The sequence below is a fragment of the Dendrobates tinctorius genome, unplaced genomic scaffold, assembly GCF_039654945.1.
Source record: "Dendrobates tinctorius isolate UK_male_01 unplaced genomic scaffold, ASM3965494v1 ptg000126l, whole genome shotgun sequence".
Taxonomy (NCBI): domain Eukaryota; kingdom Metazoa; phylum Chordata; class Amphibia; order Anura; family Dendrobatidae; genus Dendrobates; species Dendrobates tinctorius.
Window position 1 is genome coordinate 8,686,229 of NW_027361794.1, and position 17,785 is coordinate 8,704,013.

The 17,785-nt window shown below is 43.6% G+C and overlaps 2 protein-coding genes across 8 annotated transcripts in view; one reads left to right on the forward strand and one right to left on the reverse strand.

The window, feature by feature from the left end:
- LOC141047286 (uncharacterized) overlaps positions 1 to 17,785 on the forward strand; it is a 527,896-nt gene that overhangs the window by 272,822 nt on the left and 237,289 nt on the right. The gene's annotated exons all lie outside the window — the stretch shown is intronic.
- Positions 1 to 17,785, reverse strand: part of LOC141047344 (uncharacterized) — a 549,461-nt gene that overhangs the window by 36,702 nt on the left and 494,974 nt on the right. Inside the window, exons 4-7 of the mRNA XM_073542405.1 lie at positions 16,276 to 16,402; positions 16,095 to 16,192; positions 15,459 to 15,549; positions 3,725 to 4,990 (exon numbers count right to left, since the gene is read on the reverse strand). Coding sequence (XP_073398506.1) covers positions 3,725 to 4,990; positions 15,459 to 15,549; positions 16,095 to 16,192; positions 16,276 to 16,402 — 1,582 coding nt within the window. The remainder of the gene's footprint in view (positions 1 to 3,724; positions 4,991 to 15,458; positions 15,550 to 16,094; positions 16,193 to 16,275; positions 16,403 to 17,785) is intronic.

Sequence of the window (17,785 nt, forward strand, 5' to 3'; positions counted from 1 at the left end):
TTTATTTTTCAGGGTGCAGCCAGGCCCATTTGGTCTTGTGAACTGTGGTGTCTGTTCACATGAGATGCATTTGGATAGCACTGTGCAGCCCGCCTAGTCTAATAGTATCGGCGTCACTAATAGGCTTTAAACCAGATTCTGTGGTTGTTTCATCAGTATTTTTGCTCCTGTGTTACTACCACCTTAACTACATGGGTCTGCTGCATCCTGAGGTGAATTTGTCTGGAGACCTGGGCCTATAAAGATCACTGCCTTCTTTATGCATAGCTTCATGTTTAATTTTCAGCGACTGTTTAAGTAGGCACAGAAGTAGGATCGCTGCACGGACTATGGCATCATCACCGCTCACCATCTTTGTGGACTCCTCAGTCTTGAAGAACCACACAAATGACAGACATCCATGCCCACGCTTTAGGCACAGTACCAAAGGGCGTGTTGGAGCTGATACTGCACAAGTGGCCTCTGCTTCTCACAAATCCTTACCAGTATGTGCAACGTGGAGTTTTAGTGTGGGGTCACGTCATATACCATCTTGTGAGCTGACAATTGCATGCACTACTGCAGCATTGCCAGAGTGGCAACAGCTGTAGCAGACTTGTGGAAATGGGCACTGACCGAGTGTAACTTGATCAGAGGCTCTGGCACATCTGGCTGAATGCTGTGCTAGGACAACAATTTGGAACTGCCTAACGATGGAGCATCATAATGTGCAAGGACAGACGCAGGCCGGGAGGCATCTGCACCAATGTCATAAACGGGGACTGGGAAGCACCAGCTCCGGAGAAGCAGCGGTGTCAACCGCTTGCACCAATCATAGACCCAGGCGTCGGGTGCTTAGGTGACATGTGCTTGATCATGCAAATGGTTGGTAGGCTCTTAGTGTTTAGGTCTCAGAATTCTCTTTAAAAAAGTCCCAGACTGGGGAACTCCTTACTCTTTGATGTAGAAATTCACGAGTGTCTGTACTCTACAGAATGGTTGTCTGCCTCTGGTCACCTCGCTGCCTCTTTCTGCCTGTTTTTGTGCGTTCAGTCTATCCCCCTCAGCGCTTCTGGCTTCACTCTGCATGCCACCTTGGGTCAGTGACTTCTTCATCCACCACCTCATCTTCCATCACTGCATCTTGGTCCTCCTGACTTGGTATCATAACAACAACCTGACTTATTGACAACTGTGCCTCATCATCATCTTCCTTTTTAGACAAAATGTGGGTGCTCTAAGTTTTGTGCATCATTAAACAGAATGTCTTCTTGTCCCTCTTGGAATATGCAGGTTGAGATGTAACAATCAAGAAATGTAAAGAGCTTCTCGGAGTGTCCTAGTGTGGGATCACTAATCTCCTGGGACGCAAAATGGAAGGAGGATCAGCATGATAGAAGCATTATCTGTTATCTAACCAACCACCTGTTCGCACTGTTCTGTCTTCAGAAGTGGTGCACATTACCTTCATGCAAAGTGGGACAGGAACCTATGTGATGTGGATGGGCGCGGTTCTTCAGCAACAGGCGTAGTCACATCTGTCCCAAGTCTTCGGCATCTACGTGCACCATCATTAACACCTCCACTTCTCTGTCACTTACCTCACACATTACGAATTTTCTAAATGCTAGGTCTCTGGAAACAGAGTTTATTTTAGATTTAAAAAAAAAATAAAAATAAATAAAAATTGGTCCTCTGCAGCAGTCAAAGCGTTTTTTTTTTCAGTTTAATATCAGCATATTGTAACACAAAGCACGTAAAAGAGTATGAATGACAAATTAAATACAGAAAAATTTCTCAACGCTTATTTGGAGTGTTATATACCACCGAATGCACCACAAAGCACGTAATACTCTATGGATAACACTATAGTCTATTTTTTCACCCCCCAAAAAAAGAATGTGGTCAACTGCCGCTGATATACATTTAGCAAAAGGACTGCAAAGCACTAAACTCTGCCTAGAGACTGTATTCAGCCAATCCCCCTGCTCATGCAACTGTACCTCACTAGGCTAAATGCAGAATGTATCTGATACAAACAACAAAGCACAAAAGAGGCTCTCCAAATGCAACATGGCGTCCGATCTCAATTCCAGCCAAAAACCGTCAAATGGCGCCGCTTCCCTTCTGAGCTCTGCCATACGCCCAAATAGTGGTTTACCCCCACATATGGGGTATCAGCATACTCAGGGCAAATTGCACAATAACTTTTGGTGTCCTGTTTCCCTTGGGAAAATAAAAATTGGGGGGGGAAAGATCATTTTTTGTGAAAAAAATATGTTTTTTTAATTTTACGGCTGTACGTTATAAACTTATGTGAAGCCCATGGGGATTCAAAGTTCTCACCACACATCTAGATAAGTTCCTTTGGGGGGTCTAGCTTCCAAAATGGTGTCATTTATAGGGGGTTTCCACTGATTAGGCACATCCAGGGCTCTCCAAATGCAACATGGCGTCCGATCTCAATTCCAGCCAAAAAAGTCAAATGGCACTGCTATCCTTCCGAGCTCTGCCATGCGCCCAAATAGTAGTTTACCCCCACATATGGGGTATCAGCGTACTCAGGACAAATTGCACAATAACTTTTGGGGTCCTGTTTCCCTTGGGAAAATAAAAATTGGAGGTGAAAAGATCATTTTTTTGGAAAAAATATGATTTTTTAATTGTACGGCAGTACGTTATAAACTTCTGTGAAGCCCTTGGGGGTTCAAAGTTCTCACCACACATCTAGATAAGTTCCTTGGGTGGTCTAGTTTCCAAAATGGGGTCACGCGGGGGTTTCCACTGTTTAGGCACATCAGGGGCTCTCCAAATGTGACATGGCGCCCGATCTCAATTCCAGCCAATTTTGCGTTGAGAAAGTCAAACGGCGCTCGTTCTCTTCGAGCTCTGCCACGCGCCGAAACAACGGTTCCCCCTCACATATCAGGTATCAGCGTACTAAAGACAAACTGCACAATAACTTTTGCAGTCCAATTTCTCCTGTTACCCTTGGTAAAATAAAAAAAATTGGACCTGAAGTAATTTTTTTTGTGAAAAAAGTTAAATGTTCATTTATTTAAACATTCAAAAAGTTCCTGTGAAGCAACTGAAGGGTTAATAAACATCTTGAATATGGTTTTGAGCACCTTGAGGGGTGCAGTTTTTACAATGGTGTCACTTTTGTGTATTTTCTATCATATAGACCCCTCAAAGTGACTTCAAATGTGATGTGGTCCCTAAAAATAAAATGGTGTTGTAAAAATGAGAAATCGCTGGTCAACTTTTAACCCTTATAACTTCCTAACAGAAAAAAAATTTGGTTCTAAGATTCTGCTGATGTAAAGTAAACATGTAGGAAATGTTACTTATTAAGTTTTTTGTGTGCCATATCTCTGTGATTTAAGGGCATAAAAATTCAAATTTGGAAAATTGCGAAATTTTCGCCAAATTTCCGTTTTTTTCACAAATAAACACAAGTTATATGAATGAAATTTTACCACTAACATGAAGTACAATATGTCACGAGAAAACAATGTCAAAATTACCGGGATCCATGTAAGTGTTCCAGAGTTATTACCTCATAAAGGTACAGTGGTCAGAATTGTAAAAATTGGCCCCATGCAAACCACCCTTGGGAGTAAAGGGGTTAAGATATATATTTTTTGGCTAAAACATTTCCAACTTGAAAAAGACTTCACCCCTTTGTGACTTTTCTGATGTTAAAGAGTTCATTTTAGTGTAAAACATTTCCTACATTATGAACATGAAAAAGGCTTGTCCCCTGTGTGAATTGTTTGGTGACTAAGAAGATATGATTTCCTTACAAAACATTTCCCACATTCTGAACATGAAAAAGGCTTCTCCCCTGTGTGAGTTCTCTCGTGTATAACGAGATCTGATTTCTGGTTAAAACATTTCCCACATTCTGTACAGGAAAAAGGTTTCTCCCCTGAGTGGGTTCTCTGGTGCGTAACCAAAGCCGATTTCTGATTAAAACATTTCCCACATTCTGCACAGGAAAAAGGTTTCTCCCCTGTGTGGGTTCTCTGGTGCTTAACCAAAGCTGATTTCTCGATAAAACATTTGACACATTCTGAACATGAAAAAGGTTTCTCTCCTGTGTGAGTTTTTTGGTGTAAAACAAGATTCCATTTCTTGTTAAAACATTTCTCACATTCTGAACAGGAAAAAGGCTTCTCCCCTGTGTGGGTTCTCTGGTGTGTAACCAAAGCCGATTTCTGATTAAAACATTTCCTACATTCTGAACAGGAAAATGGCTTCTCCCCTGTGTGGGTTCTCTGGTGCTTAACCAAAGATGATTTCTTGTTAAAACATTTCCCACATTCTAAACATGAAAAAGGTTTCTCCCCTGTGTGGGTTCTTTGGTGTATAACAAGATTCCCTTTAAAGTTAAAACATTTCCCACATTCTGAACAGGAACAAGGCTTCTCCCCTGAGTGGGTTCTCTGGTGCGTAACCAAAGCTGATTTCTGATTAAAACATTTCCCACATTCTGAACAGGAAAAAGGCTTCTCCCCTGTGTGGGTTCTTTGGTGTGTAACAAGACTCCATTTCTGGTTAAAACATTTCCCACATTCTGAACAGGAAAAAGGCTTCTCCCCTGTGTGTCTTCTTTTGTGTCTAACAAGATGTGATTTGAGCTTAAAACATTTCCCACACTTGGAACAAGAAAATCTTTTCTCCACTGTGTGAATTTTTGGATGTTTAAGAAAAGAATTTTTGATGGGAAAACTATTTCCATATTCTGAACATGAAAATGGCTTCTTTGATTTAGGAGTATTTCCATGTTTAATACTTATTTTGTGACTCTGATTTTTCTTAGTTGTCGCTAATGAATCAGAAGACAGGACCTGTTTCAAAGGATCAGATGACAGATCTTTGCTGTGAAGGGATGATGGTATATCTGGAGTAACAATATTTACTTCAATTGTATCCAGTGGGAGCTCAAAATCATCTGATTTAAATATTGAAGACGTCAGTTGTCCCTCTGATCTCCTGGTACAGTCATCTGCCAAGATATAAACCAATTATTATTTTTGAATAAAATATCTTTGAATGTCATTTAACATTTCCACTTAAACTGTCTGTAAAAATGGCAAGTTACGTAAAAATATTGAATTCTTCACCAAGACAATGCCAGCTCACAGTCTAATTGAAAATCTCATAGGATAAACCAGTAGAGCATGGTGTTCAACTGTTTGTTCATTCTGCCTCCCAAATATGAAACAAAAAGCCACAAAGAAACATTATGTAGACGAACATAATACCAATAAAAACTTCTATTCATTGCACAAAAAAACAAAGTCCCCACTCTGGGCAATCATCTGTTAGAGGAAAAACAGAGGTTTCCACATTATTAGTAGCTCAAAGGCTCTTGAAAAGTAACATGGCTTCCATTAACCAATCCACCAATAACCACTCTCCGAAAGTCAAATATCCCTCTCGCTTCTGAACCTTTCAGCGTGCCCAAACCACATTTAGCATCCATGTATTTGGCATTACTATAGTGAGAAGAACCCAAGTAATTTGTAGTGTGTGCGTGTCTCCTGGAGCACAATCTGGACACTATGTGTTGGTTGGGTAATAAAGTGGCATTGTCACGATCCACTTTTTGGATCTGTGTCAGATCTGTGTTTCCTCACATTTAAACCTTTTTCTCTTTTTGCCCATCGGGTGTTAAATATCAGTTTTTGACCCCGGTGGCTGCCGGGGTTAATGCATGGAAACTGCATGTGACTAATTATTTAGGCAGGTGGTGACTACTCACCCTCCTTCCTATAAAAGGAGTTCAGGTGCTGGAAATCACTGTTGGTTATACACTTGCTCTTGGGAGACCAACCAAGCTGGAGTTCAGGAGCTGAGTTCTGTGGAGCTTCAGTTGTTGTCAAGTGGCTACTCTGCAGTACAGGAGCATTGCAGCAGAGCAAACTAAGTTTTATTTTATTTCACCCTGTCTGTTGTATCTTTCGCTTGGGTTATTGGTGTAGTACACTTTTTCCCTGTCTCACCTCCTGGGGAGGGGGTTGGGGATTTAGCTCAGGGCTAAACAGGAGTCAGGGACAGGTCGGGGACTTGGGCCTCACTACCTTTAAGTGTACCCCCAAGTTAAGGAAAGTCAGGGCAACTCCTTAGCCAGAGGGGCAGTTCAGGGGCCCCGCTTCCACATCACCTGTTTCCCCCCTACTGCCCCTTAACAGGCATATTTGCAATTTTTTTTCTCCCTGTGTGCTAATTTCCAGAAAGTGCCTGTGGAATCAAAAATAGTCACTACTCCAATAGATTAATTATCTGAGGGTTACAATTTCTAAAATGGAGTCACCTTTTGGGGATTTCTACTGCTCTGGTTTACTGACATTTTTTCATATTAGGCCTTCTGCAGATGGTGTCACATCTATTCTGAGATCTGGTCCTACAATGTCTGCTTTTGTCACCAGGTGAGTCTTTATTCACATGGCAGGTGGGGATGGTTATGGAGTAAACGTTGGAATCAGAAGCTCTGGACGATGTAGGCTCGATTCAGACACTAAGATGATGGTGCCTGTGGCAAGTAGTGCAATCCACTCTGGCAGTATGGGTGTATGTGTTGTCCAGCTGAAGTAATCTGCTTCCTAATTTGGCCAACTGGATAGCACCATATTTTACTAAAGATCGAATCATATTGAAGGAAGCTGCCAGATACAACCTTGTTCTCCTTTGATTCAGTCCTCTATGCTCTGCTCCCAGCTTGTGTATTTGTTTCCTGTTGTTATCTCAGCCTGTTTGCTGACTACTATTGCGCCTTCTGATTTTGTATTTTCTCTGTCTTACTTGTTCTGACCCGGTTTCCTAACTGTAACGCCGGTATGTCTGTATCTTGTTTCTCCGGTGTTACTCTGCATGTCTCTGCATTAACCCTTTGCTCCTTTCCCCTAATTAGCAGGGATATTGCATGTTACCGTTATGGATGCTGCTCAGTTCCCTGCTCCGCTGCGTAGCCATACATGTGTGTGTGGCTCCGCTGCACTGCCTGACCACCCCTTGTGCGGTCCCTGGCTGCTGCTGTGGAAAGCTATTCATGGATTAAAAGGTCCTCTGCACTGTCTGTGGCTTGCCACATGTGTTCAGGCTTGCAGCTCTTGCCAGGTGTCCTTTGCAATGCTGATTAGTGTCTGGCTTTGCTTAGGGTGCGCGCGGTCACACCTCCCCTGCTTTTATGAGGAATGGGTGTGTGCTACAATTGCTGCTCCAGCCTATTGCTGTGAGGCAGTTCCTATATAAAAGTTCCCTGCCCTGTGGGGCGTTGCCAAAGCTTCGCATTGAGTTCCTGAACCTAGCCATGTGAGTTTGTATGTTCAGCTCCTGCTCTGATTGTGATCAGTTCTGGGGGAGCTGATGCTCTTTGTCCCTGTCTGAACTGTGTCTTGTTTCTCCTCTTGCTCTGGGGGCATAATACCCAGATTGCCTTTCCTGGAGGCTGCATATCCAGGCCTGTCCATGTTGTGCCTTGTTCCCTGGATCCTGGATCTGTTCCTGTACCTGACCCTGTCTGAATTGTGTCTTGTTTCTCCGCTTGCTCTGGGGGGCATAATACCCAGATCGCCTTTCCTGGAGGCTGCATATCCAGGCCCGTCCATGTTGTGTCTTGTTCCCTGGATCTGTTCCTGTACCTGACCCTGTCTGAATTGTGTCTTGTTTCTCCGCCTGCTCTGGGGGCATAATACCCAGACCGCCTTTCCTGGAGGCTGCATATCCAGGTCTGTCCATGTTGTGTCTTGTTCCCTGAATCCTGGATCGGCTCCTGTACCTGACCCTGTTTGAACTGTGTCCTCTTTATGATGTTCCTGAGGTCCTTCCGTGTCTTGAACCCTGTGCCCAGTGACTGTGACTCTTTGCTACCTGATTTTCTGTGATCTAACCTGGGTTCATCTTGGAAGTAGGAGCCTGGTCTGCCCGCTGAGTTTCTGCTACTCTGTGCTCAGCTTGTTATTCAGTGCAATCCCCGGCCGGTTCCAGTCCAACCCGGCCGGGCTTGCACCAGACCGCTTGGGTTCCTTTTTAGGTCACTGCCAGATGTCCGGAGCCTGATGACCATGGTCTCTTGTCCGGAGCCTGATGACCGCGGCCTGATGTTCGGTGTCTGACGACCTCTTCCAGATGTGCTGTGCCTGATGTCTGGATCCTATGCTTCTCTGCCCGATGTCTGGAGCCTGCTGATCGCTGCCATTGGTCCGGAGCCTGATGACTGCGGCCTGATGTCCGCAGCCTGATATCCGTAGCCTGTTGATTGTGGTCAGATATCCGGAGTCTGATGCCAGTGTGCTGATGCCCTATCTGAGATCCGACTCCGGATGTCCTGCCTGAGACCTGATGTCCTGCCTGAGCCCCGATGTCCTGGTGTCCTGATGTCCAGTCCGTGTTCCTGATGCCCTGCCTGTGTGATGATGTCCTTCTGGGATCGGTGTCTGATGTTCTCCTGCTGAGCCTGTGCTATGCCTGAGGCCTGAGAGAGAGGCCATCCTAGTATGCCCGTGCCAGAGGATCCTGGACTGCATCAACCCATGATGACTCTTGCCATCGTCTGACGTCTGTCCTGGGTGTGTGTCTGATGTTCTCATGCTGAGCCAGTGCTATGCATGAGGCCTGAGAGAGAGGCCGTCCTGATATGCCCATGCCAGATGACCCTGGACTGCATCAACCCGTGATGACCCCTGCCATCGTCTGAGGTCAGTATCTGATGTTCTCCTGCTGAGCTTCTGCTACGCCTGAGGCCTGAGAGAGAGGCCGCCCTAGTATGCCCGTGCCAAACAACCCTGGACTGCATCAACCCGTGATGTCCTCCTGCCTTCGTCTGTTATCCTGAGACATGTACCCTTCCCTGATGTGCGGAATCGGGAGCCTGGCATTATGTTCTGTTTATGTACTTTGTTTTGTCTTCGAGTAAACTTTATGTCTATACCTGAAGTTGTGTGGTGTCATGTCGTTCTGCCACCTCGTCCACATGCTCAGCTGTCACAGACCTCGGTCGCTACCCTTCCCTAGTCCGGGTCCCCCCTGTGGTCCAGTGGGTCCACATTCTCTCCCCACCTGGGACGCACGCCCCACGTCGGAGTGGTCGGCCGACGTGGAGGCGATGGCTCGGCCCCGTCCGCGGTCGCAGTTGTGACACTAACTATTGTTCTTCCTATTTTACACAACCGAACAGCAGGCAACACTATGGCCCAAGCCTGGGGGTCTCTATGTAAGTCCAGATCCATGTAGCGGTGTTAATTGGGTGATGAGCAAGACAATCCCAGGGATCAGAAAAATGGAGTAGATAGCGCCAAACCTGTTCATGGTGGGCATCTTTTGAGCTGCCAGGTGATCCCAAACACTGCTCCTAATACATTGTGTCTGCAAACTATTCCAGTAAGATCTGGATTCAAATAGCTAAATGGCGCTCCTTCCCTTCTCAATCCTGCCATGTTCCCAGACAGTAGTGCACAACCATATATAGGGTATTGTCGGATACAAGAGAAATTGTAAAATAATTTGTGAGGTCCATCTGTTTGCTATTCCCCTTTGTGAAAGTGAAAAATTTGGGGCTTATATTTTCTGAAGAATTCTAAAATTATCACCAAATAGAGTGACACACGTCAGATTTGAAAAATGGGCCCTGATTAGGAACACAAAACTTACTGCGGGAAATGGTTATCAGAGTATTTTGGACACTATCTATTGTAGTCAAAAACTGTGACTATAGACAATAACACATCTACTGAAATGATCATACTCAACAGTCTTCATCAGTAATAAATGAGTAGTCGTGAAACCTCTCTAGAGTAATTACAGAATGGGGCTTGGTGGTTCTTGGCAATCTAAACTATCATAAGAGCCAATATTTTCAGTCAGATGAGTTTCAAAAATAAATATTAGATAGTCAAAGATAAGAGTAGAGAAAGTATTGGTGCCCCTATTTCAGGAGAGATTGTGCATTAATCTGAATTCCTTAGGATTGAAAACATAATGGAATTTATGACGTGGAGTGATTCCATGAAACCAGGGCTCGAGCCATGCCAACACATCTCCTGCAGGCGGGAATAAATGTATATTACAGCCATCAGCCACGCTCCGCTTAGAGATATATCATGGCACAGGTGTAATGTCTTTTATGTGGTTTACCTCACAATTCTCCTTGAAGTTAGTTGGTTTTAAAATAAATTGAAAAGTCAGGATAAAGGGAAACATTGTACACAGGGCCTGTTTTAGGCAAAGTGGGGCCCTAGGCAAAGTTTAAAATGGGGCCCCAAATGTTAACATATTGCACATCACACAGAAGCATTTCGGTTGTAGTTACATGCGCTGAGTTCAGGCCGCTAAACAAGCGTGATCGACAATATTGAAGTCGTTCAACACTTGTTTCCCGGCCTCTTTCCATCGGCTGAGAAAGAATGATGGGGGCAGAATAAACACTAATAGAGCAATCTGTCCCCATCCAGTATCATGTTATTAGCAGCACATCTGCAGCTTACACCGGGCGATGTGCTGCTGAGAACAAGGATTTTTGTTCCGGCATAAACTATCCAATCCCTCGATGAATATGCAGCATTTTGCTTGTTTAGTATAATACACCCCATAGTCATCTATATATTATAATGTACACCACAGTCCTCAATATTGTAAAATGCACACCCCATAGTCCTCCATATTATATAATGTGCCCCATAGTCCTCCATATATTAAAATACACTCCCCATAGTCCTCAATATAGTATTATACATTTCCCATAGTCCTCCATATAATATAATGTGCCCCATAGTCCTCCATATATTAAAATACACTCAGTCCTCCATATAGTATAATACACTCCTCATAGTCCTCCATGTATTAAAATAAACAGCTCAGTCCTCAACATAGTATAATACACTCCTCATAGTGCTCCGTATAGTATAATGCACCGCCATAGTGATCCATGTAGTACAATTCACTTCCCATAGTATAATGCACCCCATAGTTCTTCATATAGTATAATGTATTCCCCATAGTCCTCGATACAGTATAATGCAACCCATAGTTCTTCATATAGTATAATGTATTCCCCATAGTCCTCGATACAGTATACTGCAGCCCACATATAGTATAATGCAGCCACCTCACAAAGTATAATGCAACCACCCCACAGAGTATAATGCAACCACCCCACAGAGTATAATGTAATCCCCCCATAAAATATAATGCAGCCCTACTCATAAACTATAATGTAGCCCACTCATAGAGTATGATGCAATCACCCCTCATAGAATAAATATAATACAGCCCCCATAGAATATAATGTAGCCCCGAATAGAATATAATGCAGCCCACCTCCCCATAGAATATAATGTAGCCCCATCAGAGTATGATGCAATCCTCTCTCATAAAATTTAATGCAGCCCCCCATGGAATATAATGTATCCCCCATAGATTATAATAGAGCCCACCTCCCCATAGAATATAATGTAGCCCCCCAAAGAATATAATGTAGCCCCCATAGTATTTAACACAGCCACATAGTATATAACACAGCCTCCCCCATAGAATATAATATACCCCCCATAGTATATAACACAGCCTCCCCCACAGAATATAATATACCCCCCATAGTATATAACACAGCCTCCCGCATAGAATATAATATACCTCCCAATAGTATATAACAGCCCACGTAGTATACAGCACAGCCACATAGTATATAACACAGCCACATAGTATATAACACAGCCCACATAGTATATAACACAGCCCACATAGTATATAACACAGCCCACATAGCATATAGCACAGCCATGTAGTATATAACACAGCCCATATGGTATATAGCACAGCCACGTAGTATATAACACAGCCCATGTAGTATATAGCATAGCCACGTAGTATATAACACAGCACACATAGTATATAACACAGCCCACGTAGTATATAGCACAGCCCACATAGTATATAACACAGCCACATAGTATATAACACAGCCTACATAGCATACTAGCTGAAGAGCCCGGCGCTGCCTGGGCATAGTATCTAACTGTGGTTAGTTATAACAAATTATAATTATCCTCCATCCCATAGTCCTGTGCCCATATACCCATCATACATATCCACGATCCCATAGTCTCATGCCCATATACCCATCACACATCCTTCATCTCATAGTCCCATGCCCATATACCCATCATACATATCCTCCATCCCATAGTCCCGTGTCCATATACCCATCATACATATCCGCCATCCCATAGTCCCGTGCCCATATACCCATCATACATATCCTCCATCCCATAGTCCAGTTCCCATATACCCATCACACATCCTCCATCCCATAGTCCCGTGCCCATATACCCGTCATACATATCCTCCATCCCATAGTCCAGTGCCCATATACCCATCACACATCCTCCAACCCATAGTCAACCATTATGACATCATAATAAGAGGTGGGGCTTGCAACCTATGATGACATCAGCTTCGCCATGGCAACCATCAAGACATCATAATGAGGGACGGGGCTTGATACACACACACACTTTTTCCCCATTATGTAGATAGGGGCAAAATTGTTTGGTGAATTGGAACGCGCGGGGTTAAAATTTCGTCTCACAACATAGCCTAGGACGCTCTCGGGGTCCAGACGTGTGACTGTGCCAAATTTGGTGGCTGTAGCTGCGACGGTTTGCATGCCAATCCCGGACATACACACATACATACACACACTTGAGCTTTATATATTAGATAGCACAGCCATGTAGTATATAACACAGCCCACGTAGTATATAACACAGCCCACGTAGTATATAGCACAGCCCACGTAGTATATAGCACAGCCACATAGTATATAACACAGCCACATAGTATATAGCGAAGCCCATGTAGTATATAGCACAGCCCACATAGTATATAACACAGCCCTCATAGTATACAACACGGCCCACATAGGATATAACACGGCCCGCATAGTATATAGCACAGCCCACATAGTATATAACACAACCTGCATAGTATATAGAACAGCCTGCATAGTATATATAGCACAGCCCGCATAGTATATAGCACAGCCCACATAGGATATAGCACAGCCCACATACGATATAGCACAGCCCACATCTCCTCCCACCCGGAGAATGGCCCCACAGTCCAGTACTCACTGTTATATTAAAAAAAAACAAAAAAAACACACTCCTCACCTCTGCTCGTGCCTGCGCTGCTCCCGGCTCCTGTCTCAGCGGCTCCTCTGCCTGGCACACTGTGAGTGTGCAATGACGTCATCGCGTACATTCAGTGTCAGAGGCAGAGCGGGGAATGATAGGAGAGGGAGCATCAGCTGGCGCTCTCTCCTCCATCATTGCATTGAACTGTACCGGCAGACGCCAGTATAGTTCAATGCGGCAACAGCAGGGGGAGTCGGCGCTGGGGGCAGACGGGCCCCCCTGCCTCACGGGCCCCATAGCTGCTGCGTGATGTGCTGATAGTTGGGGGCTCCAGGGGGAGCGGGGGCCTGGTCTGCCTTCCCCTAATGCCGGCCCTGATTGTACAGAAATTCACACTTAAACTCACTGCACATTTATTGATGTCAATCATAAAAGTGAAGTTTGGCCAGAAAGACTGGACCTGGTTGTGTAGGGTTATTTGTCTATATACAGTGGGGCAAAAAAGTATTTAGTCAGTCAGCAATAGTGCAAGTTCCACCACTTAAAAAGATGAGAGGCGTCTGTAATTTACATCATAGGTAGACCTCAACTATGGGAGACAAACTGAGAAAAAAAAATCCAGAAAATCACCTTGTCTGTTTTTTTTTCATTTTATTTGCATATTATGGTGGAAAATAAGTATTTGGTCAGAAACAAAATTTCATCTCAATACTTTGTGATATATCCTTTGTTGGCAATGACAGAGGTCAAACGTTTTCTGTAAGTCTTCACAAGGTTGCCACACACTGTTGTTGGTATGTTGGCCCATTCCTCCATGCAGATCTCCTCTAGAGCAGTGATGTTTTTGGCTTTTCGCTTGGCAACACGGACTTTCAACTCCCTCCAAAGGTTTTCTATAGGGTTGAGATCTGGAGACTGGCTAGGCCACTCCAGGACCTTGAAATGCTTCTTACGAAGCCACTCCTTCGTTGCCCTGGCGGTGTGCTTTGGATCATTGTCATGTTGAAAGACCCAGCCACGTTTCATCATCAATGCCCTTGCTGATGGAAGGAGGTTTGCACTCAAAATCTCACGATACATGGCCCCATTCATTCTTTCATGTACCCGGATCAGTCGTCCTGGCCCCTTTGAAGAGAAACAGCCCCAAAGCATGATGTTTCCACCACCATGCGTTACAGTAGGTATGGTGTTTGATGGATGCAACTCAGTATTCTTTTTCCTCCAAACACGACAAGTTGTGTTTCTACCAAACAGTTCCAGTTTGGTTTCATCAGACCATAGGACATTCTCCCAAAACTCCTCTGGATCATCCAAATGCTCTCTAGCAAACTTCAGACGGGCCCGGACATGTACAGGCTTAAGCAGTGGGACACGTCTGGCACTGCAGGATCTGAGTCCATGGTGGCGTAGTGTGTTACTTATGGTAGGCCTTGTTACATTGGTCCCAGCTCTCTGCAGTTCATTCACTAGGTCCCCCCGCGTGGTTCTGGGATTTTTGCTCACCGTTCTTGTGATCATTCTGACCCCACGGGGTGGGATTTTGCGTGGAGCACCAGATCGAGGGAGATTATCAGTGGTCTTGTATGTCTTCCATTTTCTAATTATTGCTCCCACAGTTGATTTCTTCACTCCAAGCTGGTTGGCTATTGCAGATTCAGTCTTCCCAGCCTGGTGCAGGGCTACAATTTTGTTTCTGGTGTCCTTTGACAGCTCTTTGGTCTTCACCATAGTGGAGTTTGGAGTCAGACTGTTTGAGGGTGTGCACAGGTGTCTTTTTATACTGATAACAAGTTTAAACAGGTGCCATTACTACAGGTAATGAGTGGAGGAAAGAGGAGACTCTTAAAGAAGAAGTTACAGGTCTGTGAGAGCCAGAAATCTTGATTGCTTGTTTCTGACCAAATACTTATTTTCCACCATAATATGCAAATAAAATGAAAAAAAAAAAACAGACAATGTGATTTTCTGGATTTTTTTTTCTCAGTTTGTCTCCCATAGTTGAGGTCTACCTATGATGTAAATTACAGACGCCTCTCATCTTTTTAAGTGGTGGAACTTGCACTATTGCTCACTGACTAAATACTTTTTTTCCCCACTGTAGTTTACAGATCTGGGCAGGTAACAGTCAGCATCTTCTAATTTCAGGGGGTAGGTGGATCCTCCAGGTGGCAAGTTCTACAGAAAAAGACTTTTAATGCCCAAAGTCATTAGAACAGTTTTGGGTGGAGGAGAATGTTGTGGTCCAGAGGCAAAATGGTGATCACACGATTGTGACATGACAGGACTACACCACCGATAAAGGAATCTGTGACTTCTCTGCATTTAGTGGTTACTACTCACCTGGGTAGTCATATGTGGGAATCTCCTCTTTACACCACTCACCACCCCTCACATATTTCTCTGTGGTATTAATATGGCTCAGATCTTCACCCTGAAACAAATATTGTAAAAGTCACAGACAGATGGAGAAGTCACATCTATGATCAGCTCTAATCCTGTCATCTCCACCTTTCTCATTACACAAGTATAAAACAAATAATAGGCAGGGAGGAGGGACAGGGAGTCTCCATGTGGGTAGTATCCAGCTGGAATCCAAGCGAGATTGCTAGCATGTGTCTGGTGGATGCCGATCCTGCTGGTGCATTCAGGAAACGTAGGAAAAGAAAAGGATATTTTTCCGGCACACCGACTAGTTAAAATGAAAATAGTTTATTTGGACATGATTAAAAATAAAACAATAAAAACAACTGAAGCGATTCTGGTGCAAAGGTACGCCCTTGGTCAGGGTGTTTTTATTGTTTTATTTTTAATCATGTCCAAATAAACTTTTTTCATTTTAACTGGTCAGTGTGCCGGAAAAATATCATTTACTTTTCCAAAACATATAATACTGGAGGATAAAACAAGACTGAGCACAAGACCTTCACAGCCATCTACACATCATAGGGGAGATCTCGACACCTTCTCTCCATCTACCTGATGATCCTGAGGAACAATGGGATCTTCTTGTTTACAGTCCTGTGGAAGAAGAGGACGGGGACATCTCTCTGGTGTTGTCCTCTTACTGGATAGATCTGGAGGAAACACATACAGGGACTGAATTCATTCTTCACAAACAGATAATTATAGGCCGTGTGTATTTAGTCCTGTCTATTACCTGGTGATGTGAGGGACTGGGGAACCTCCATTATGACGACGTCCTTGTACAGATCTCTGTGTCCTTCTAAATACTCCCACTCCTCCATGGAGAAATAGATAGCGACATCCTGACACCTTATAGGAACCTGACACATACAATGATACCGTCATCCCCCGATCCCATCATAGCGTTACTGTATTATGTCCCAGCATTCCCAGCAGTGTCACCTCTCCAGTCAGCAGCTCAATCATCTTGTAGATGAGGTCTAGAATCTTCTGGTCATTGATGTCCTCATGTATCAGGGTGTGAGGTGGAGGCCCCGTGATTGGGCTCAGGGCTCTTCCCCATCCCTCAGACACAGGGTCCTGACAGCGCTCACTAGAGGTCTTCTTCACTACTGTGTAATCCTGGTTATGGAGAGACACATTAATAAATCTCACTACAGACATTTCCAGAGTCCTCACCTCTCCAGTTCTGTCCATCTGTTATTCCCATAGAAAAGAATGATGTAATGTGACGTCATCAGAATCTCTCACCTCTCCAGTAAGCCGGAAGAGGATCTCTAGGGTGAGGTGTAATATCCTCTCCGCCATCTTGTCTCTGTCCATATCTATCTTTGATGGGTAAATCAGGAAAATTCTCTTATGTAGAAGATCTTCACTGAGAGGATCCGATATTGTAGAGACCTGAATGAGAAGATGAGCCGATGTAACATCATAAAAATCCTGGGTAATAATACAATTACTGGAGATAATAAGGGAAACATATGAGGAGATTTATTATTTTACACTATTCAGTTTTTTGTTTTTTTTTACATCTCTCTCTCTCTCTATATATATATATTCTGGACCGTGAAGAAGGCGGGTTCTACCGCTGAAACGCGTAGTCCTATCTGCACGACTTTTCTGCGTTATTGCTGTTTTGAACTGCTTGGACCATTGCATTTTAATGGATTTATGAATAAAAAGAAAAATTTTTTTAACAGCATCCTGGATTGCTCACGTTATTGCTGGACTTTGCTTTGTCGTTGTTTATATATATATATATATATATATATATATATATATATATATATATATATATATATATATACACAGATTCTTCTCACAAAATTAGAATATCATCAAAAAGTTAATTTATTTCAGTTCTTCAATACAAAAGGTGATGCTCATATATTATAGAGTCGTTACAATCAGAGTGATCTATTTCACATGTTTATTTCTGTTATTGTTGATGATTATGGCTTGCAGCCAATGAAAACCCAGAAGTCACTATCTCAGTAAATTAGAATACTTTATAACACCAGCTTGAAAAATGATTGTAAAATCTGAAATGTTGTCCTACTGAAATGTATGTTCAGTAAATGCACTCAATACTTGGTCGGGCTCCTTTTGCATCAATTTCTGCATCAATGTGGCGTGGCATGGAGGCGAGCAGCCTGTGGCACTGCTGAGGGGTTATGGAAGCTCAGGTTGCTTTGACAGCAGCGTTCAGCTCGTCTGCATTGTTAGGTCTGGTGTCTCTCATC